General features: G+C 33.3%; 1 protein-coding gene and 1 long non-coding RNA gene across 2 annotated transcripts; both read left to right on the forward strand.

The window, feature by feature from the left end:
• The first annotated feature begins 284 nt into the window (after positions 1-284).
• Positions 285-1,004, forward strand: LOC128237162 (uncharacterized). Its single transcript, XR_008261511.1, has 3 exons — positions 285-371; positions 649-733; positions 927-1,004. It is a non-coding gene; the product is annotated as an uncharacterized LOC128237162 (long non-coding RNA).
• Positions 1,005-2,336: 1,332 nt separating this feature from the next.
• On the forward strand, positions 2,337-3,719 carry LOC128236945 (adhesion G-protein coupled receptor D1-like). Its single transcript, XM_052952084.1, has 6 exons — positions 2,337-2,341; positions 2,776-2,842; positions 2,918-3,003; positions 3,156-3,282; positions 3,429-3,470; positions 3,621-3,719. Exons 1-6 carry the CDS (start codon positions 2,337-2,339, stop codon positions 3,717-3,719), a joined length of 426 nt encoding a protein of 141 aa, XP_052808044.1.
• The last annotated feature ends 21,104 nt before the right edge of the window (positions 3,720-24,823 follow it).

The raw sequence follows: 24,823 nt of genomic DNA on the forward strand, positions 1-24,823 counted from the left end.
CAAAACGTTAAATCGTGCCAACACATGTGATAATTATAATCTTGTAGTGACTTACTTCACTCCAATTTGTAAAGTTGATATTTAATTAATATGAAACCTGGTGCATTTTCTAATTTATCAGAATAACAATGCTGCAGAAAAGATATTTGCAATAGTCGATTCCTTGGGATCTGCTCTAAGAAGAAGTAATCTAACTAGTGATGATACATCTGTCACAATCATCAAGCCAAATGTCGCATTGGAAGTGAAAACGATCAAGAAAGATGTTGAGTTTCCTGCAAAATCTTCCTCTGATAGTACACCCGATTCTAGGAAAGATTGGATTTATGATTCTAACAGTAAATTGAAGTTAGAGGATGATGCATTAGAAGGTAATGTACAATTGATCACTGTGTATTCATAGCACAATACATAGTATTGACTATTAATTAAATATAGTTTTCAAACGTCTTGAAATTGTACGTTTGAAAAAAGAATGTCCATTTGGATAAAGCATTTCCGACACCAGATACATTGTACTTATAATTACAATCAATTTTACCTAAACTTCGATGTGTCGTATTCATCCAACTACCATCTAATTGATCCGAACAATTTAAGAAATGATATTAAATAATGGTAAGGTAAATAAGTAACATCTCTTTTCAGGAGGTAATACCTACATCACCACAGTTGTAATGTATCGTGACATGTCAGATATTCTACCATCACAAACAACTGGATATACAACAGAGTTTGTCTTTCATGATAAGTAAAATGTTACAACGACTTTCGTAAAGAATAGTACCATATTAAATGTTTGTTTTGTCTAAATTCAGTCCAATTTTAAATCTACATTTTTGGCATCATATAAAGCATGGGCTTGCTTGAATTATTTATATACGTTTGGTTTGAATATGTGTTAAACACACAACAAATTGTTTTAGAGACGCGAGTCGAAAAGAAATAAACGGCCCTGTGTTGTCGTTGACAATTACACCAGCTATTGCTGAACTGGATCCTCCAATCAGAATAGCTTTCGGTGATTTCTTGGTAGGTTAAAAGTCATTTGTTTTCTTCATATAAATGTGTGGTTGTGCTCGACTAATTACCATTTTAAAGCATCAGTAAATGAAGCTATGATTCCCCATTTACTGGTATGTATAAAGCATTACCGGCATTTACCAATTGTCCAAATGTATACAGCGTGAAAATTGGACCGTAATGAGCTTTGTATTTACATCGTTTAAGAATACCTCAAAGAATAAGGTATGTTCTTTTTGCAGACGAACTTGTCAGAACCATCATGTAACTACTGGAAATTCCGCAAGTGAGCAGGAATCATGCGAGTTTTCTTCTGAATTATATATACAATTTTCTTATTAAAACATCTGTTTCAAATTAGTTAAATCATGCAATATCTTAAGACCACTGTTAGGACTGGCAGTTTAGTAACAAGGTAATCTAAACGTTTGTACTTTTTTAGGAAAGGACAAGCAGGACGGTGGTCAACAGACGGTCTTCCTCAGCAAACGAGACAGTCTGTGAATGCAATCACCTTACTAACTTTGCTGTGCTGATGAGCCCATTCGTGCAGGTATTCGAGAAGGATCAATGTAAAGGATGTATACAAATTTGATATAGACCGTGTGAAGAAGATGAACGTTAACATGCCTTTTGCTCTTATATATTGGCGTTAAAAGATAACGATGTTTGTGTTTTAGGCAGATGCCGAGTCAATATCTTTGCGCATAATTTCCATTGTTGGTATTGCTGTATCCATGCTGTGTCTTCTATTAACATTTATTGTGTACATTTGTTTATGGAGGTAAGTGAAATGTATTCTGTAAACTAATTTTTTACTATGAAATCATTAATGTTCGTGGTTTTCGTGGGTTGGGTGAAATTATTATATATAAATATATGAAACATATGTTATATTGTAGGAACTTGAAGAACGATATTGCTGTGTTGCTTCTGAACCTCTGTATTACCCTGTTGTTCTCATACATCATTTTCCTGGCCGGAGTCGACAGAACAGAAAGCAATGTAGTTTTTTTCGAAGAAATAGTACATGAACTGTTGGTACATTCTGTTCTCTAAACAAGAACAAGTTGTGTGTTTTTACCTATTTATGGGATATAATGTACTTGTCAATGAAAGTATACATATATTTCGTTTTCAACTACAGTTTATATTGTTGAACAGGAGTTTTGTAAGGTTGTTGCTGGCTTGTTGCACTATTTATACTTGGTCGTGTTTTGTTTGATGCTGGCGGAGGGAATAATAATTGCAAACAAAATCCTTCATCATGTATTTCCTTCAAGATCAAGGGCGAGACAGCTTGTCATTACCTCATGGGGTATTTTACACAGAGAATGTTGTAAAATAAATATAGCACTGTGGGCGTTTCATTTCCACATACATTACTGTCAGGATTTCTATACCAAACAGTTAAAATCATAAGTATTAAAACTAGAATCGATGTAACGGAATTTATCAAAAATCATTTACGTTATTAGTGATAATAATGATATGCATCTATGTACATGTTTAGATACAAACACTAATGTTATTCTTACCATATCAATAGTTTCACCAGCAGTCATTGTAGGAATATCACTCGGAGCAATCCAGACACAAGGATATGGAAATACTGACTTGTGAGCAAAGTTGGTTTCTACTAATGTATATAAACACAAATATTGTCGAACAGTTTCAACAGAACAATACAATTCCTTTTAAATTGGCATTTCTTTAAATGATAATTAATAAGTTGCAAAATATTCGTTTCAGCTGCTGGTTGTCTCTATCACGTGGTGTAATATGGGCGTTTGTAGCCCCTGCCTTGATCATTATTTCAGTAAGTGTTCAATGTGAATTCTAATTGTATTGTGTGTCTTGTACCATCTTTCTTTACTATTGAATTATATTTCAGTTGAACACGTTATGGGTGATCCTTGTATTCAGCAAAATGCTGGGAATTAAAGCAATGGGAACTAAGAAAATGCCAGAAAAAATAAAGTAAGTCAAGTCTTCGAATTCAATATGGAGCAATTGTGACTCTCTGTGACATTTTGCCAGATTTTTTTTTAATTGAACTGCTTACGCATTGTCATTAAACATTCGCATATTCTTGCATATTTTTCTCAATTGAACGCAACTATCTTTTATAGGACCAGCCTTCGTTCGCTCTGTGTACTAGTACCCCTGATGGGTGTGTCATGGATTCTGGGCATATTCTACATCAACGAAGATCTTTACTTCCTTCAATATCTCTTTTCCATTTGCAACGGTCTTCAGGTCAGCCTGTTTAAATGCTCTCATTACACATGTGTGGTAATGTATTTAAACTATTCGCTGTCGATTTATTGTATTTAAATACAATCGCTATTGAATGTTTTCGAATTGGCTGTATATATTAGTATATAGAGTTTTATTACTTTCAGGGTTTCTTTATTTTTCTCTTCCGTTGTGCTTTGAGTAAAAAGGTAAACCTGTCTTTTTACATAACAATGTGTTTAATATGTTTAAAATAAGTTCGGCTGCTTGCATCTTTACTGTTCAAATTTATAGTGATAATAAAATTTGCAAACAGAAACAGTATGCACTGACAATAATAAACTATTACACACGTACAGATACGAAACAGATGTCAAATGAGACGCAGACCTTTTTTTCGTTTGGAATTCTACGATCAGATCCAATACGTAAGCTTGCTGTCGTATTGTTTTCATTAATTCAAAATATTCCTAGTCGATGTCGTCTTGAAGAAACGTTTATGTTGAACTAAGCAAATTAGACTTCAGAAAGAAAAGAAATCAGGATGAGTTCATTTTATTGTAAAGTGTATGTACAATTACAATGAATGCAATAATTATTGAATATTTGTAAGATACCAGTTATATGGAAATATGGCCAAGGAAAGTCTGTTTGCCACTGTGCTTGATTTATTTGTATTGATTTTGGTACAACAACTTCGAGAACATGTACCCAGTGTTATTGGTAAATTCAAGAAAATCTGACGGTAGTGTTTCAAAATTAGACGGATGCATTTATATCCAGCCAATAGTTGTATTTCCTTATTTCCTTAACATATTTTATTTTGCAGAGAAGTTCGAATGCAGAGAAATTCTTAAATGTAAGCATAGCATATTTTTTAGGTAAAAAGTCATTTTAACATTGATGTTATGTCTCAATATATTCCAAAATATATTCAATAGAAGGCCTCACCCGGATGCTATCCAGGAACATATATGCAGAACATTAAAACATTATATTTCACTGAAATATATTTTCTCAAAACCATTCACATACGTATTCCTCTTTCAGCATTCAGAGACTCGAAGCATTGATGAATCGAACAACCATAGAAACCTTGTATGTCGACTTTGCTATTAAACCATCTGTTATGAGAATCTGGACCTAGCCTGAAACTTCTAACTTGAAACTTAAACATAGAATACCTAAGGCAGATTAATGCAATCTGAAATAGAGAACCTTCAATTGCATGCATTACATCTAGGGTTTTGAAAACGGCGGTCCCGGTTTGATTGAATTTTTTATCAAATTGACAGCTATGGTGTATGCAACCCTGTAAACATCCTTAGAACGGGCGTAAGCTAAATTATATTTTCATGATATACATTCAAATATCTGTACCAGTTATAACAAGTTCAACATGTATTCATAGCACGTATCATATATACACATCATTTCATTTTCACTTAGGTTCTCAATGGGACATCTAAGGCTGTCGACGGTTGACAATTTCACTTGCCTGTTGGGGCGGAACAGAGTCCACCTGCTACACACACGGAGAACAGTCATTAAACCATATTGATAAAAAATCGACCAATAATAGAAGTCTCGACTTATGTGTGTTTTCCGTCCTATAGTATTTCTAGCTCATATTAAGAATAATTTTCATAAGAAACATTTATTTTGATGAAATATAATATATATGCGTTCATGCGTTTGCGACAATTGCTTCTATCAACAATGCCATTTCAAGTGTTTCGCTTATATGACAACTATATATACACTTCAGTTCAACCCCAATTGATTTAAACAGTAAAAATGTGTGTCGCATTTCTTTTAAGGAAATCTCTCACTTTAAGGTTAAGTACCGTTCATTTTTCATGGATTTAATGTTGCATCAAGCCGGAAGCTAGCCAAGATCTAGGCCAAGTTCTAAGCCAGCAGATTAATTAATCTTTGAGATATTTATGACATTTTGCTCTCTGTGTGGAGGTATTGGACTGAATATAAAGTAAAACAACTATAAATTAAGTGCATCAATCAGACATAAACAAAATTTCAATCCGAAGTAGCATTCTCAAGCTTAAATATAGAGAGGTCATCCTGGACCTCATCCTTTTAGCATTTAGTTAACACGGACCTAGAATAGTTTCAGTTGGGAGTTGTGGATCCACAAATTTTGTCCAAGTTAAGAGATGTTGGCTTTTACCATTTTTTTAATTTTAGTGCTGTGAGCTACCACATTTTCACCAAGTTTTTAGCTTTGGGCTTCCACAAATTCTGGATTTGGAGATTTTCTCTTATTATTGAATATGCGTTTCCCTTATCTTCAGTTCAGGGTTCTGTCTATGACGTGGAACTTGCATACTTTTGTTTGTAAATAGTTATGTATATTATATAAGTGGTCACCTTTTCATGTTGTGTACTTCGACAATCTGATTAATATAGCATCTGTCCTTGAGCTGTCAATACATGTTTATTTCGGTGTAATCAGTTTTAACAAATCATTCTTCTGTCAGATGTTGTATGGTTTCCCTTTCCATTAATAAATATTACATCATCATTTCAACAAATAAATGACATTTTCAATTCGTGCGATGTTTATTTCATGTTACCCACCTTTTAATGAGAGATGTACACACGTTATAAAGTAAAAATATTTTGGTGAAAAAAAAATGCGTGACTGTATGAGTTTCCGATAATTGTTGATATTAATAAGGGGTTCCAAAAAGTAATTTTAAAGGAAAGAAAGTTGCGGCAACGTGATCATTAATTTTCAGATGTCCCAAAAACAATTTATATGATGTACTAATATGAATTGTATTGATGGTCATATTGAAACATTGTCCTAAATAGTTTGAACAACTTCTAGTGCAAATCATAAAATAATTAAAGACAAAATAAAATCATAAAATAATTAAAGACAAAATAAAATTCATCAATGTTATTATATTTTGTCGCTCATATAGCAATACAAACACATTAATGAGCCATGATTCATTGACTTACAATGTATATATATTATATGGCCATGTTTTGATATTAGACAATTTTATTTGGGCACTGTTCATTCTTATTTAGTTTTGCAAAGTCATATGTTGTATGGTTTTACATTGTATGATTATAGTTTTAGTTTAGTTTATTAACAAATACAATAGACAATATGTCCATGAGTATACATTTACAAATAGAGAATTATATGCATGTAAGTAATCAAATGGTCAAATAAATCACCAATGATCATATAAATAAATATTCATGTTTCATGTCATAATAGAGACACAATATAGCATTATGTACATGTATATGACAGCGAGAGATCATTGTGTACATGAAAAACACATATTATTCATAGTAATAATGGTATTGGTTTCTAACATTAAATGCCTTATGTATATACATAGCTAAATTTCTATTCACTTTAACATGGTCCGATTGCATTAACTCAACAAACTTTGGTACATTTGGTCTAGTCCAATAATATTTACTAATATAAGTTTTTCTTAAATCACTATACAATGAGCATTCTAAAATAAAATGAAATTCATCTTCTAATACATAACAAGACAAACATTTTCTATCAATATATGGTATTGGGTCAGGTTTGTGTCATCTGCCTGACTCTATTGACAGTCTATGTGAAGAAACTCTCAATCTACACATGTCTTTTCTAAATTTGTACATATTAACATTTGTCAGATAAGGTTGTAACATAAAATTACTAAACATTGTATACGATCTTGCACGAGATGAGTTATTTAATTCTGACATCCAATTCTGAATAAACATATCATTTAGTCTTGTTTTTAACAATGATATAAACATATTTTCATCACCAACTCATTGGTTTAACCATACATAATGAAAGCCTAGAGATTGCAATAAAGAACACACATCATTTGCCCAAGATTTACAATTAGGTCTTGTTTCAATATAACTACACATATGAGAATACATACCTTTAACATATTTATGAGCATCTAATTTTATAACTTTCAACCAATATCTTATAACATTAACAACTCTCCTAGTGTACAATGTAGTTCTACCAAGTTCGCCATATATAAAGTTATTCTGAGTTTGAATTTTAACACCTAGTAATCTTTTGCAAAAATTTAAATGTACTCTTTCTAAAACAATAGAATCCTTTAATCCCCATACTTCTGATCCATAATTTAAAATTGGTAAGATTAATTTATCAAACAAATCTAACTTATTACTAATAGACATATATGGAAACTTAGCTAAATATGAGTTTAACTTGAAAATAGCCTTGGATGCCTGTCCTGCTAAAGTATCAAAGGTGAGGGTGAAGGAACCACCACAGGTAAAAATAATACCTAAATATGTAAAATGTTTAACTATTTCTAAATTGACCCCCTTATAAGAAAAAAAAATTTTTTTCCTTAACCTGCCTCCCTTTTTAAAAATCATAACTTTAGTCTTGGTAGAATTAACACGTAATTTCCATTTATCACAATACTGCTCTAGTAACAACAAACCCCTTTTTTAACTGGTCTTCAGAGTCAGCCATAATAACAATATCATCTGCATATAATAACAGAAACAGTTTCAGCATACCTATATCAATACCATCAAAACCATTTAACATGTAATACTCTTCAATATCATTTAAATACATAGAAAATAAGAATGGAGATAAGCTTTCTCCTTGTCTAACACCTAGCATACATGTAAAGTCATCTTTACTAATAGTATTATGCATTTTAATTCTAGACTTAACAGTGGCACACATAGATTTAATAACATTAAACATATTTCCTCTAATTCCTAACTTCAAAAGTTTATACCAAATGGCATCTCTCACTAAAAAATCAAAGGCCTTAGTAAAGTCTACAAAAACTGCATAAAGTCTCTTATTATTTTCTAACAAATAATTTATAACACCATGTAGTACAAAAATATTGTCAACTGTGCCCATATTTTTTCTGAAACCAGCCTGTGCCTCAATATATACATGATATTTTTCAGCCCAACAATTTAATCTATTATTTATTACTTTAGTAAACAATTTACCAAATGTACTTAATAATGTAATACCTCTATAATTATTTGTATCATTCGTATCACCCTTCTTATGCAAAGGTACAATTAACCCTTCAGACCAAGCCTCTGGGAAATATCCACAACTCAACAACTTATTAAACAAAGTACATACAACAATAAAGAAATTATTACTATTAATACCATGTTTAAAAAACTCAATTAACAAATAATCAGGCCCAGCAGCTTTACCATTATTTAACTGGTTACATGCCTTAACAATATCCTCATGTGAAAATGGTACATTCAATTCTTCAAACATAATATTCAATTCTTCATTCATATATCTATCATGAAAATACAAAATATCTTCATCAGGTTGATAAAATGTTGAATCTGGGTCATTAATAGCCTTAAAATATTGTAGAAAATCTGCATTTGACAAATTACCACATTCTTCCTTAACAGCTGACCCTTTTAACATTTTCCAATACATCTTAGCATTTGATAATCTAACACTTTCTAATTTCTTAGTCTGCATTTTATCATACATACATTACTTTTTTCTCACAGTACTCTTATACAAGCTTCTGGATTCTACCATATTCTTTCTATTTACATCACATGGATAATTTCTATACATGTTTAAATTTTTATAATAACAGTGTTTTAAATTTTTACAACCATCATCAAAATATAAGCCATCATTTGCTCTACATACATGTGCAACATTATTATCACAATATTTTTTAAACAAAGGTGAACATATATCTTCTATAATATTACAGAATGATTTCAAATTGGAATCAATATCATCATTACTATGTGAATTTTCAATGTCATCACACAGTGTTTCAAGCATATGTGTAGTCTCTTCATTATTTAATGTGTTAACATAATCATTCTTTTTATCATCACTCCACATGTATTTATATGGTATATTATCAACTGTATCATCAATTTTCACATCTTCATTACAAAGACTATTATTACCACAAATTTGTGAACATCCCAAGCTAAAACTAACAACACAATGATCAGACAGAATGTTTGGATCTAACACATTAAAACTGTTTACACAACAGAACATCTTTTTTGAGCATAAAACTAAGTCAATAGTACTGCATCCTGCTGCATTAACAAAAGTATATTTTCCTATATTGGCATCTAATCCAATCCTACCATTTATATCTTACATCGTCATTTTAACAAATAAATTACACTTTCAAATCTCACTTAGTATTTTTTATTATTCACCTTTCACTGAAAACGAATAAACTGCGATTTTTCTAATAATGATTGTACGTACGCATAAACATGTGCACATCTTGTTTTGTGGAAACAATCAGAGAAACTGTATGCATGTTATTAATAACAGTAATTCATCAAATGTTGATCTTTTTGTCCAATAGTTATTCTATTCCATTTCTACCAAGTCAATGATATTGCTGACACGGTAGACGTCATATAGAAAATATTATAAAATGTATTTGACCGACTCAAATTTTAAATCCTTGTAAAATGTTTGTGTTTAAAAGAACTGCCATACTCTGTAAGAGTAAGAAAGAAATTAAAGTATTACCACAATGCGTATTTTCATAAGTGTGGGCTACCAAGGAGTTAAATAATCATTAGAATTACTCAGAAAAGCTACAGAAAAAGTATGCAGAAAGTAAAAGACAGCACTGCTTATATATTCTAAAACTTATTTTTCATATTCTCAAGGGTTGTATTTTTTTAATTTTGGGCTTTGTCATGAAGTAGGATTACAGTAGGCTTAGGCTTCTGGGCTAGTCACTAAAGCTTTCATTTCATTATTTACACTTTAAGACTGTCCAGGGTCACACTGATCCTGGTAGGTCATACTGCGTCTCTTCTTGGTTTACATGAAGAGAAGACTGTGGACGAGAGGCGGCAGTTCCGGGTCGACTTCTGACCGACGACACGCCCTTTAAGTCTGATAACCATATCCCTTAAAATAACAAAACAATAGTGATGATAACCAAGGCTGTTATACTTTTCATTTGGCCCATAGAATATCATCACGGTCATCATCATCAATTGCTCACGAGTTCATTATGACAACATTCAAGTACAATCATAATTACCGTTTTTCTCATCATCAGAGAGATGGTGGCTGAAGCATAAAAGCTGGTGTTTCCGAAGGCAGCAAACGACAATGACGATCGCCATAGTGACACTGGTCACCATGGTGACAACTACAATAACGATTACTGTGTAGACGCCCGCAAGGGTACGGTCAGCACTTGGATGATTTACCCCTAAAATATAAAAGAACATTAATGTGTATATGATAAAGATGCACAAATACAGATCATATCAATGTATAATGATTACTTGGAAGACGACGACATTTATAAACGAAACTAATTAAATCAATGACCAATAAAGACGATTACCTTCATCTTTTGGAAAAGCACGCACTTCAATATAAGCAGCCGAAGCGGATCCATTACGGGACTCAAATGTTACAGTAACCGACCGAAACTTCGCACAAATTGGATCTGCTGGCGGTAGGTTGTGGTAGCGAAACTCCTGTAAACAGTATCATAAAAGTATTGCAGTTGATGATACTTCGTTTGGTAAGGGTTCTGAAATTAAACATGACCTTAAAAGATAGCAGATACACTGTTTCGCCGTAAAACTGCGACTTTACATAAAGGTAATACAGTCTGCACGACAGATACATTCAAGGTACAAAATAAATCCAAAGCATGAAAACAGGAGACTCTGTTTAAAGTAGACTTTATTTAAATTAGTAATTAATGCAACACTGCCAGAGCCCATTAACACCGCTCCGTGTTATCGGTTATTTATTTTCTAGAATCAGGCATTTTTTAAAAATTAGTTTCCAATTCACTGCCCTCTAAAATGAGTCGGTAGTTTTGTGATAGTTTTGTGGGTTTTTTTCTAAAAAAAGACAACAGGACAAGCTTTTCTTTAATAAAATGTTCACACTAGCCCGAACACTACGCGTCTTTCCAGCCGAAAATGCTTTTGCAAACACAGTGTTTGATTGTAGTTTCACGACCGAGGCGAGCTAAGACGTCCGCCTGCACAAACACAATATAAGTTAATGCAAAGTAATAATTAATTTTAATACATGATCATGTTTAACTCATTTGACTTTAATTATCAAAACTAAATTGCATTTAAGCCTTTAAATTAGGTCGTGAAACTACAATCAAACACTGTGTATGTTACGCCTCATGTAGGCATATCTGATGACTCCAAAAATGGCCAAAGAATATACAACTACACTGCCTTAGAAGCATGTGGATACTCCGTCTTAAAGACAAGGATATTAGTCCCTACCTCTGTTGGCATGCTAGCCACGTACGGACCGTCGTAGTATTTTACACGGATGTGGGTTTGTGGACTTGATATGTTGAATACAACAAACTCAACGCAGACTGTGCCGCTGTTATCACGCACATTAAAGTGGTAAGCACATGCTGGCTCCTTATCCGTATCCAGGCGGTCGCCATCGAATGTGAGCGTGAGGTCGCCCGTCTCAGCCAAGTCAAACGTCTGTCCACATCTGTCACTTGTTACTTGTACTGAGCCCGCTTGTTTGTGAGTATAAATCAGAGATAAATTTAAATGAACGCCAACGAACAGTATTCACGGTAGAAGACGAAAATGGCACGCCAACTATTATGAATATCAAAATTAGGCTGCGACTATGTGTCACTGTTACCTAACCCTAACCCGAATGACGTATTAAATTAGCCCCGCCTATGTCCGATACTGGATGATTTAAGACTTTATCACTTTCAGAGTTCAGCAAAACTATATATTCAACGGTATGTTCACATCAAACCAGTCAATAATTGTAAAGAATATAATTATATTAAATAATCATCCTTGACCGATTCTGCCACACTCTAATTAGGATGTGTTGTTGAAGTTTATATTATATGGTATTGCCATTCTAAAAGGTTAATTGTAAAGAATGGTTTACTTACGCATGTAGTGATGTCACTTAATGTGCTGTGAAGTTATATATGTACATGGCTTAATGTTTATATATAATATATATCATTCTAATTTAAACCACAACATGAATGAAATGTGAAATAATACTTCAAAAATACTAACACGTGTGTCCTGTATGTATGCACAAAAGGAATAATGCAGTCCATTCTATAGAATTATACATATTTCAGTTCTTAATTAAGTTCATTCCACTTTAGGGCTTAAATTAATATAACGCTTTAGTTTTATACACTATGACTTAGATTTAAGATTCTTATTCATAAAAAATCGTTAACAGTATTTATTAATAAGGACAATCACCGTGCTATCTTGATGTTAAAACCTTATTTGTGCCAAACTTTACAAAGTTGAAGGAATACCAATACCTACAATAATACTAGTTTAACGGGCTCCGTATATTATAACAGGCGAATGATAACAACTAAACTGTTAATATGTTTTAGCTCCGTAATGTTTTTTCACAGGACGCCATTCCATTGATATATCAATATATGATCAAATAAAAAAGTAACATCGCATGGGTATTCTTTTATTTAATAAGACATTCACCAGTGGGTGTATACCACGTGATAATTGCGTCATAAATTCTACGTCGGAAGGCAATATTTTTCTTAAAATGAAAACTTAAATCAAAGATAACTTTTCTTTAACTACACCATTTTAAATGAAACAAAGGGCAGTCTATGCCGCTTGGCGAGCACCGCTCAAGTTTTATTACCGGAATTTGATAAGGTGATTAGTTTCATCAAACACTTCGACAAACCTGTTTCCATAATAATGCTTTGACAGTACTCCGTCAGACGGCCGTATTGTGAAAAGGTTTGTCGAAGTGTTTAAAGAAACTTAACTCTCAATCAAACTCTGGTAAAAGACCGAAGACAGGGCTTCGTAAGCGGCGTAGACTGCGCTATTTTTCATTTAAAAGGGTAAAGAAATAGAAAAGTTATATTTGTTAAAAGTCTTCATTCGAAGCAAAATGTTCCTTCCGACGTAGCATTTATGACGTAATTTATCACGTGGTATACACACACTGTTCAGCAACACTGACTGTGCCAATGGGCTAACTCCAAAATTCACCGACACTAACTGTGCCAATTTGCCTGCCCCGAAATTTAGCAACACTGGGCTAACCCCGACATCCACCTACACTGAGTGTACCAATGGGTTAACTGACGACTTCCCTATGAATACATTCCGGAACAGATTTCATTCGGAAGGACAAACTACATCCTAAATATGAACACAGAAGTCTCGCTTTTATTGGAACTGTACATTGACGGTAACGATAAGTGTAACACCTTCAACGTCTACTATAGGACCAAAAAGCGGTATTCTTTTTTCAAGAATCTTTTAAACAAATTTTGAATGAATAACTACATTATGCTTCCTTTGTTGTTACAATTTGAGACACACGTGATCATATTTTTTATTACTTAAACCCGAAGAATGTTTACGACCTTTTTAATTGCATGCTCTCCGTTTATCGTCTCTGACTCACAGTAGGTTTGGCTGCTCGTGTTCCTCGCGCCCAGCAGTTATCATTGTAGGTTCAATCAATTGCGATCTCTGAGCCTCGTGAACATGTGACCGAGATCTAGTTCACCACCAGAAAAACTGGTCAATCATGGGTGAAAAAATCTTTATTAAAAGCATATCCATTTACGCATGTACATAGTGGGGAAGACGTATGACAAATATGAACATGGCCTGCAGCCGAATGTTGGCTACTATACCTCTGAACTGTTCTAAAAACTATAAGAATACATCGAGATACTAATAGTCAAAGTGTCCGATAGTTAAGAAGTCATGTATAACCTTGGAATTGTGTCGATATATACCTCAATTGATACGATCAGTTTGTTAAAGATTATACACTATGATGCTTGCGTACGTGTGCGTATGATTTTTTTGCGTTTTTATTATTTGTGGTTTCAGTTATATAAACTTGTGTGCAAGTGCAATCTCAGTGTGGCGTTTTGTTTTTCCAAAAATACTGTACAGTATGAATATTGTGTTCGTTGCCTTCATTGAAATTTATTTTAGAAATATTATAATTAAAGTTGAATACATAATTAAAATAAAATTCAATGGACTTCGTCTTGGTGAAAATCGCAAATATATGCGAGTCAAATATCTTATGTGTTCACCTAATCAGTGTGGAATAGCGGGTATGACTAAAATACGAAAATAGGACAGACAGACAGACAGACAAGCAGAGTAGTTTATTGTCGTAAACATGTAAATAACAGTTTCTTGACAAAACATGATATGTCAAATAATAATTATTAAGGTCACAATGATACATGGCAAAATAAGAACGAAAAGAGAAAGAAATAAACACAGATAATTCATAATATTGCTTATTACTTTATACATATGGTAAATACCTAAACTAAATGTAAATGATTAATATATGCAATACCAGGATAATAGGGATTTGGGAGGCTAATGTCATATATTTCTGTATAGACTAGATCATATTATTGATCACAGAATTTCTTAAAAGAAATGCTTTGTGTATGTTTTTACTAAGATTTCTTATTTCGACTATATTTTGCGATTTCATTAATTCAACAAATTTGTACATACTTGGGTTTCTAACATAGATTGTTTTTATCAACTCCTTGCTGATATTGTTATACACATGGCATATTATGACAAAGTGGTATTTGTCTTCTATATCGTTAGAGTTACACAAAATACAATTACGATCAGCCCTTTCAATTCTATTACGGCCATATCTTCCTGTTTCAATATGTAATTTATGTGACGACAATCTTAGCTTAGACAAAGCCATTCTTTTTTTTTGTAAAACATCTATTTTTAAACACAATATAAAAACTTTTCAAATTAACAGAGTTTGGGTTTAACCACACACAAGAAAACACATAGTTATCTAACAAAGTTTTTACATCATTAGCCCAATTATTACGGTTTGCAAGACTGCCTAACATATCATTGTATAGCTTATTTATAATAATATTATCTGAAGAAATAGTCTTACACCAAAATTTTATAATTCTACCATATATATTTACATATAATGGGTATCTACATAATTCCCCATAAACGGCCATATTGCATTGAGCTCGTTTTAACCCCAAGTATGTTTTTGCAAAACTTCAAGTGAATACGCTCAATTTATTTTGATTTGGAAAAACCCCACACTTCACATCCATAATTCAACGTGGCACTTACAAAAGCGTCAAATAATTGGCAAAGTACGCTAGGTTTGAAATTATAATATTTAGTATTATTAATAAGTACATTTAGTGCCTTAAGACCCTTCCCTGCAATGGTTTCTTGGTTCAAAACAAAAGATCCAGTAAAGTTAAAAACAGTACCAAGATAATTAAAATTACCAATTCGTTTTTGTAATTCATCAACAGTTTTACCAAAAATAACCATATCATCAGCAAATAACATCAGTATAATAGTAATATCGTCAATCGTAAGTCCGCATAACGGGTCACCTTCTAAAAGTAGGCTATTTTCGCGAAAATAGCATTTTTTACTAAGATTAGAAAATAAGTTTTTTTTTGCGAAAATAGCATTTTTTACTAAATTCGAAAATAAGGTTATTTTCGAGAAAATAATATTAGAAATGTTTGTAATGAGTTAGATTCTTTTTGTGATTAAAACTAAAAGTTTATAACATTCTTTTATTAAGATGATGGTCATTTAGCATCAATTATGTTTTTTTCATCGAAAATAAGGCTATTTTGGGCAAAAATAAGATTACATTTGGTAAAAAATGAGAACATACTAAGATATTATTTTATAAGAGCGCTTAGTTGTAGATAGATTACTTTTCTAATCATAAGTGGTAGAAAAGTATCCATCTACACCCAGGCCACACCACGTGGAGGTGCTCTTGCCATGGTTCGTGTGTTGTTGAATAAATGAATTAGTTTGCGAGTGTCTTTCCCTTCATCTTTTTGTGGACATTCAAAGGGAAAAAAAGAAGTTTGTTTTAAAATAATACTAATAGTGTCCTATTGTTGTTGTTTAATTGTTTTTTTTAGGACTTCGTAACCTGGTGCTACCCATTGAGCTGGCACATGGGGGCTTTTCTGAATTTGGATATTTATAAGGTGCCGATATGTGGCACAGTGGATCCATGTAAACCAACCACAGGTGCCGCCCCAGGTTTTTTGAAGCATGATAAATAAGGCAAAAATAATATTTTATTGAAAATAAAGTAAATGTCGCTGCATAATATTATTTTTGCCATGTATGGCCGTGCAAACCGGGTTGGAGAATGTGAGAGTTTGGACAGGTTATGTTTTTTTATAGGCATATATACAAAACGACATGTCGGCATCTCCTTTAAGTTGTCGGACATTCCTTTTTTATTTCATTTAGTTTTGTCGAGTACCTGCTTCAGTAACAATGACGGTCTACAATTATGGGTCATTATCATTAACTTAATCTGGTTAATGACAAACAGGTGTGTATAACCGTGTGATGTTGCACATTTCAGATTAAGGTGTGATCATCAGAAACATGTTAATGTACTTTCAATTATCATTGTTAAATTTACTCAAACTTAAAAAACATTATTGTTTCGTACCATTAATGCATCCGTAATATGTGTTATGTAGACCAAATAAAAATATTATGATATTTTGGATTAAAAATTGTCATTTACGAGAACAAAAGTAAGCATATTTTCCTATTTTTATCAATATCTATTTTTCGCGAAAAAAAACTTCATTTCGACAAAAACTAACTATATTTTTGTCAAAATGTTATTTTCGCCAAAACTAACACTATTTTCAGATTTTGATAAAAATCGTAGTTCCCCGATTTTTGCCAAAAACTAAAAAAAAATGTAAAAAATAGCTTTATGTTATTTTCCTGAGACAAACAATTATAATTTTTGTTTGGTACCAAGCGATCTATATCAAAGTTACATAACTTCAAAGTCAAAGTCAACTGTATTTAAATGGGTAGGTAATCCAGACAAATCTTGTACGACCAAACATTTAGTTGTGAACAGCCTTCATAGTTTCTAAAGAGTTACCCGTCGTGTTTTGAAAGTTACCACCATTAGGGTTACTGAGAGTATTAGAGACAGACGATTCCAGAAGTTAAGGTACATATATATTGTATGTGCACGCCTAAGTTCATATTTGTACATTTTTTTTTTTCATTGCATCACACATCATGTCCTTTTCAAGGAAATCGTTTTGATATGTTCTGTGTTTTTACGTGTAAAATTTTGGCGGGATCTTGCAGGGATTTATTTACAGTCGAAAAATACAGTAGTGTACTGGTTGAGAAGCAGTTTCCGACGGAAAGCAGTTTCCGACAAATCGCTTTTTCGCGTACCTTCCTTAGATTTTCATAAAGAAGGTACTGCAATTCAGCTATATGGTAACTAGGCAATCAAAAGTTGAAATTCTTACCGAGACACGTAAGAAACTTTTATTATATTTAATGTTTAATGTTTATTTTTCAATTTGTACACAAACTTGCACGTGGGGGATCTGCACGCGCAGCGTATTGCGCATGCGTGTGAACCTAATTTGCATATCTATGAATTGCTACAAGGTTTTCCTTAATTGACTTATACAAACGATGATCATTGTGTACATATTTGTGAACACTGGTGTAATGCTTGTTTCGCATCCACATTCACTTAATTGTATACAAACACAAGTTTCCATCAGAAATGAATAAAAAAATCATTGATATTCAGTCTCTGCCTGATTTCGAGTATGAGTTGAATGTCGTAAATTTTATGGTTTAAATTTTTCGTAAATGCTGAAAAACTAAATTACATTTCTCTTATTACAGTCTTATATTTAGTTTATTAAATAAACGGATAATAGAAACACACAACAGGCACCTCAAATATGCCCCGCATTCAAATTGTCGGACACTGCTTCTCATCACAAGCTAATCAGAACAATGTAAGTACCCTCTTCGCGCCCCTATTAGATACACTATATGTGACGTCACACATGTAAGAAATATATCGACAATAGCAGCTTGAGCTGTAGTTATATAAAATGTGAACACTTTTCAGTAGATATTTAAACATGTATAAGTAATTCAATAAAAACGTTTAAAAACTGTCGGAAACTGCTTCTCAACCAGTAGTGTGTGTGGGTATGAACCAGCCGCCCGGTTAGCTCAGTTGGTTAGAGCGCCGTGCTAGTGTTCCATCGGTCGTGGGTTCGAGCCCCACACCGGGTGCAATTTTCCTCCCAGGTTTACTTTAGTAGATCTGCCAGGGGCGTAGCCGGGCTTTACTGAATGTTACGCACATATGTGGGAGGGTATGGGAGTGGGTATCCCTGTAACTGTAGGAAATATCTAACTAACATGTTACACACTCACAGCACTGATGTGTATTTGGAGAGATTTATAGGTTAGAGGCTGCTGACTGTAGTAACCAAGTGATTTTTTTAGGCTCTGTAAGCTATCTAACACAGAGAAACAATGCTTTCTATAGCAGATCTTTCCTTTATTCTGATGTCAAAAAATAGCTGAGCCCTCGACTTCGATGCCATGTTTGGCCATTTTTTAAATTTGATTTTAATTTTTCAAATTCAAGTGTGTAATGCTGGCTACGCCCTGTCTGCTGCAGTACAAGTTAATATAATCATGTTTAATCAATACAAATTGTTAATAATGAAGTCAATTACTTAATAAGCTGTAGCAAATTCTATAAAACTTGGTAACTGGTTTGGTAGATCTAAATCAATTTGTGCAATCAAGCCTAAGGCAGGTACTTGCATTCACTTAAATTGATACAGTTAAATACTGTATGGTCTTTTCCTTGTGTCCCTGTGCTCCACACTAACACCTTTACGGTGTCTATGGATTTGGGGACACAAAATTTCATGCAGGGACCAGGGGCATAGCTAGCCTTCTTTTCGTGTGGATTCTTAAAACATGTGCCAAGGGGTGTCAGGGGCATGGAAAACCATGTTGCCTTATTGTGCATTCTGAGGTGCTTAAAGTACTGAAAAATGGTCAATACTCGAAAAGATATAGCAATTATAGGCAGCTATGCGCCTGGGGACTCAACAACCTATCAGCTCTTAAAATGGGACACCTTATAATGTTCGGCAAAATTATTAAATCCTAAATACTATTTTAAGGTGCACTCTCACAGATATACCATTTTTACAACTTTTTGGAACGAGCAAATTTTTGTGTAAATATAAGTGTATAAAAAATGCATAAGCCGTTACTAACAGTTTAAAAAAAAAAGTGCATAAAACATTAAATTTTGAACTTAAATGTAATATCTGCGAACTAATTTTTTGTCAGCAGTCTTATTTAACTGGTTTCCATGGATTTTTGCAAAAAAATGGCTTGTTCAAAGACAAAAAAGTTGTCAAAACGTTCAATCTGTGAGAGTGCAGCTTTAAGTTTCAAGCAGAAATAAATTGACAATTTAAGGATAATTTTGTGTTTCTGTGTAAGATCGTAATATATTTCATCAAGTTAACACCAAAAGCTATTTCATGCTTGGCAATTTTTCTTTTTACTACATGCCTAAAAAGGATTTTCAATGACAGAATATTGTAGTTTTTTGGAAAAATATGTCAAATTGTATGCAAACGAAACACACTTTGGAAATGTCGTCAATGAATAAGTGTCCCTGCTGTTATTAAATATGAAATTGAGAGCGGGCCAAACTTTCAAAACATTGAAAAATATCAAAATGTTATTTTACTGTTTGAGACAGTGAAATATCTTCTTTTTTTCACTGATCGCTCTCTATGAACATCCAGAAAGCATAAATAATAACTTTATTTGCAGATTAATTAGTGAAGGAGTAATGAAATTCACTCTTTTGGTTTTGCTAGTCAATTCATGATTCCAAATTTTTGTGGACAAAATTGATCTGCGTTGTATTCCTTTTATAGTTAATTCATAAATGAAAATTAACCTCTCAAGCATGCTAAATAATGAACAGATTGCCCAAACATGCAAACAATGAAATCCTGTTGCGTATTCAATGTGTTTTTCATACACATAGCATTTCATCAGTTTAATCAGGACTCTAACATCTTTTTGAACTGATGTACATAAAATTTTATACTCACAAAATACTAAACTGAAGAAAATGAGAGCCCTGCTACGCCATGAATGACAAGTGAAATTCTTCAGACATATAAAAGCCCATACTAACACAATGACAATTTTTTGAATGGACAAATAATTTCAGAGAGGAAACTTGATTTCTCCTTTGGGATCCCTCGGAAAATGTTTATGCTTGTGTATCAGATCTATGTCCTCAAAGGTAGAGCTGTGACACATAAGCATTTATTCAAATATGTAACGGGTTCTACCAACTCATTATGACGGAAGTCTATAGTGTAGACTGTTGGGTACATGTTACTACATTTTCCCGTGCTATAAAAGTTTATTACACTTATCTGGATTATAATATGTTTAATTTACAATTTCTACTTCTTTCAATTTCATATTAAGTTTAAGTTATACTTGTCATATGATTTTATATTCAGAGTTTACTGTCTGCTGTCTATTAATAACTGTATGCAAATCTTGTTTCATTTTGTTCATAAAAGATTCATTGGGAAATGTGCTTATTTTGAAATTAAATATGAAATAGATTTCTTTAAGTAGCTTGTTTGGAATAAATTATATATCATTAAAATGTTTTATAATTAGCAACCTATAGGCTTGTTATAAAGGTGTTTAGCTTTGTCTGTTTTGGTTGATTTCATAACCAAATTAAACTGTGCTACTTGTATTTATATTCATATTTCACAAACGATACTTGGATAGGTTTTTCTTTTACCGGTACTTAAACACTGACTGATGTGGAATTATTACGGTATCTGTCCTCTGATGATATCTTCATTATTATTACTTTCTTTGACTCTGTTAAGGTAGTGCGTGGATTCCCTGTGGGCCACTCACATTGTTTTCATGTAGGTTTTCCATTTTAAGAAGTAATTATTGTACCTGAGATGTGAAATTTCTCTGATTTTTGATAGTTATTAATAAATAACTTGGAGTAACCTTTTTTTTACTGTTGTTTGTCAATTTTTGACTCTCGACAGAATTATTTTCAAACTTACAGCCTAAAGTTACATTATAGCTTGCCTGAGCAGCTAGGTGTATCTAAGGCATTTATAGTTTCAGAGTTATTTTGGTTTTACTGTATTATTTCCATTTGAATTTAATTTACGAACTTGATACGAACTCAAATTCTTCAATAGATTGTATAAAAAATGCAAACATCTCGGTTGTTCTTCACAGCCAACCTCCCTGCCTTTGCCCTGTGTTGAACCTGAGGGTTCTTGTGACCGCCCATGCGGCTTACTACCACTCGTTGAGGTTCGGTTACAAATACAATCTTCAGGTTGTACATCATTGTTATTTGTGTTTTTAATTTTTCAGATGTCAGCAGGTGGTAAAAAGCGCAAGTTATTAGATATGGATGAAAAGGGCGATTCTGAAAACCAAGAAAATCAAGCACCACCAAAGAAAGGTAAACAGTCTAAGAAATATGTCAAGCAAAAGAAAATTCCAGATAATGCTTCGACGGAGATGAAGAAGAAAGACAAAAGTCTTTTCCAACAGTCTTATGATGACATAGCACCTGTTTTCAAACAGAAATGGGCTAAAAGGGTTCCAATTCCCTTATACACAGCAAAGAAATGCTCATTTTGTAACCCTGAAAGTGACTCATACAGAATAACAGAAAGTGAATGGGCTATAAAATATGGTAGATGTTTCAATTGCCAAAGGAAATTAGGTAGCAATTATGAAAATAATCAACCAGAACAGGTTACTGATGTAGAAAGCTCTGCCAGTAACAGTTTATTGAAGAAACTCATTACTGTAGACAATGCCACCCGTTACTCTGTCCCCTCATCTGATCCTACAACTAGGGTGGATCTGAGCGTCATTGATTCCTGGAGGGCAATGAACTTGCGAAATACTGCGGAACTTGTTCATGACATGACTCACTGTGGCTCGGAAGACTTTTGCATAAAACATGACTGTGATCCAATGTGTGACGAGTGTAGTGGGAGATCTGAATACAAGCTTGGTTGGTGGCCACCATGTTGGATGTTTGGAGGAGAACCTGAGATCTGCATTGCTGAAATAGAGGAGCTCCATATGGCCACAAGAAACCCACCACTGAAGACAGGCCTCCAGTATTTCCTCAGAGATGTTATCTCTCCCTGGCCAGAAGATCCAGTGGTGTACTTGTACTCCAAAAGATTGCTCAACACAATTAAACACCAGACAGAATTACTATGCATTAATAAAACTCTAAGACTGGGACCTTGTTATGTCACTATGTTTTCATTCAGGCAGTGTAGTCTAGTTCAGAAGACATCACAGAAGAAAATGTCGCCTCTGATGCTTGGTCCAGTAATGATTCATTTTGTGCAGGATGCAGAAACTTACAAGAAGTTTTTCCAAACAATCAAGGAGGCTGCGGGAATTGAATCAAACCCAATGACTGCTGACGAGATCAACAACATGAAAGGTGTCGCTAAGAGTGACCGTGCTCTTGTAGGTGCCATGCGAGAGGTGTTTGGTTCTGCTGTCAGCTTGCCAGGCGTTCAGAACAACCTCACAAGTGCTAGAAAGAAGCTTCAGTTGCAGGTAAATGTATACAATGTCATGTGAATTATTTATGTTTTGTGTGAAGGGTTGATTTAGAGTCACATGTAATAATTACTGTAAGCATTTTTACAAAAAAGAAAATGAAGCTTCAGGTTTGGTTTGTTTCCCATAATCAGACAAATGTCATCATAAAAAGCACTCATAAATTACACGTGTCTAATTGAAAGACATTATTTTCAGTAATACTTCTATTAAGTCATGATGCTAGCTTAAACCTTGCATGAACTTTGTATTTTCCTATAAAGAACCTCCCAAGCAGTCTGCGAATAAACGTCTGTCTCCCATAGTTATTACTTATCAACATGACACCCACAATCAATCATGATACTCTGTAGTGTGTAGTGTATTTCTGTACTAAAAATTGCCGAAAATGAATGCATACATGCCATATCCCCCGGCAGGGGGAAAATCCCCCGGAATTTCGACCCATCCCCTGGTCCCCTGCCGGGGGATCCATATCCTCTGGAATTAAAAAAAAAATGCTCAAGGTTGACAGTGGAAAGCATCCATAATATTACGAGTGTAAAATTCCATGAAAGACCATGATGACTAAGTCCAAAAATTATTGTAATTTGAGTGTATTTCTGTATTTATTCTTATATTATAAATACAGATATTGCGCAAATTTTCATTGCGTAAAAATCCCCTGGTGTAATATCAAAATCCCCTGGAATTCAGACCAAATCCCCTGGGAAACCTCTCAGAAATATGGCATGTATGTGAATGATATACATGTTTTTTGTTTCTGTTTCTGGCATTAAACCATACATTAAATTGCTCATTATTTTCTTTAAAGGTGAAATGCAAGGACACCTTGCCTTATGTTGCTGAGCGAATCAACTACTTCCTTACAAAGCAGAGGGATTCAGTGGAAGAAGCCTTGTTTGCAAAGAACTCATCAAGCCAGGAATACAGACTGCATGACTGGGCCAAGAAACATATGGAAGGATTCTCCAAGGATGACCCTGTAGCTTACATGGATGAATTTGACAGTCTTGACTTAAATGTCTGGTCACGGTACATGTAAGATAAAAACAACTCGAGTGCTACAGATGATTCACAAGCAATACTTACATGTTCTTCTCTACAGAGGAAAAAATACTAGAACTATCTCTATCTAACCAGAAAAGCAATCAACAGGTGTCCCCATTTTTTTCACAATCATAGTATCTTAAAATTGAAAAACACAAAATTAATAGTGTTCAAGATAACGTACTGGTAGATACCATTATAAGGCTACAATAGAGTTGGATCTCATGTAAATAGTTGCATAAACTGTTTAATTGTTCTTTTTTGAAATGTTTATTGTTACTTTGCACTTTTTATTAGACGCTTGTTGCAGAACATATTCCACACTGCATTGTCTGTTCCAACAGTGGTGTTGCATCAGTCAAAATTCTGGGCCTGTTACCTTAAATATTTGAATAAGTCCTCTTCCTAATTTCAGATCTCTCCAGCCATATAATGATTTAATTAAAATTTAAAAAAAAACTGAAGTTAAATTTCATAGACTTTATTAAAAAAAAGTTCTTGTAAAAAAATATACATATTAATTATCAAAGTATCCATACAATGTACAATGCAACAATAAATTGATCTGTAATTCATATTTTCAGTCATTTATTTTATAGTGATTTTTTTAAAATTATTTTTACCTCCTGTGCCTTGCAAATTGGGTACAGGTTTTAACTTTTTTATGCATACATTATGCTGTGAAAGAGTGTTGTCAAGATTTTTATTTTTTCAAGAAATAAATTGCTTTTCATTCATTTATGTAATCTGCATTTATCAAATTGGGAAAAAAAGATAAAATTTTGAGAAAAATGGACAGTTTTCGCAAGGGGAAACAGCCTTTAGAAGGCAGTAAATTGCACCAAAAAAATCACTGTTATATCATGGTTATCAGAGATCATATTGCACGCTC

This window comes from Mya arenaria, chromosome 6, assembly GCF_026914265.1.
Source record: "Mya arenaria isolate MELC-2E11 chromosome 6, ASM2691426v1".
Classification (NCBI taxonomy): Eukaryota; Metazoa; Mollusca; class Bivalvia; order Myida; family Myidae; genus Mya; species Mya arenaria.

Coding starts and splice junctions, on each gene's coding strand:
- LOC128236945 (XM_052952084.1), top strand. Junction 3,004..3,155: donor AAAATGCCAGAAAAAATAAA/GTAAGTCAAGTC, acceptor TATCTTTTATAG/GACCAGCCTTCGTTCGCTCT. Junction 3,471..3,620: donor GTTGTGCTTTGAGTAAAAAG/GTAAACCTGTCT, acceptor ACACACGTACAG/ATACGAAACAGATGTCAAAT.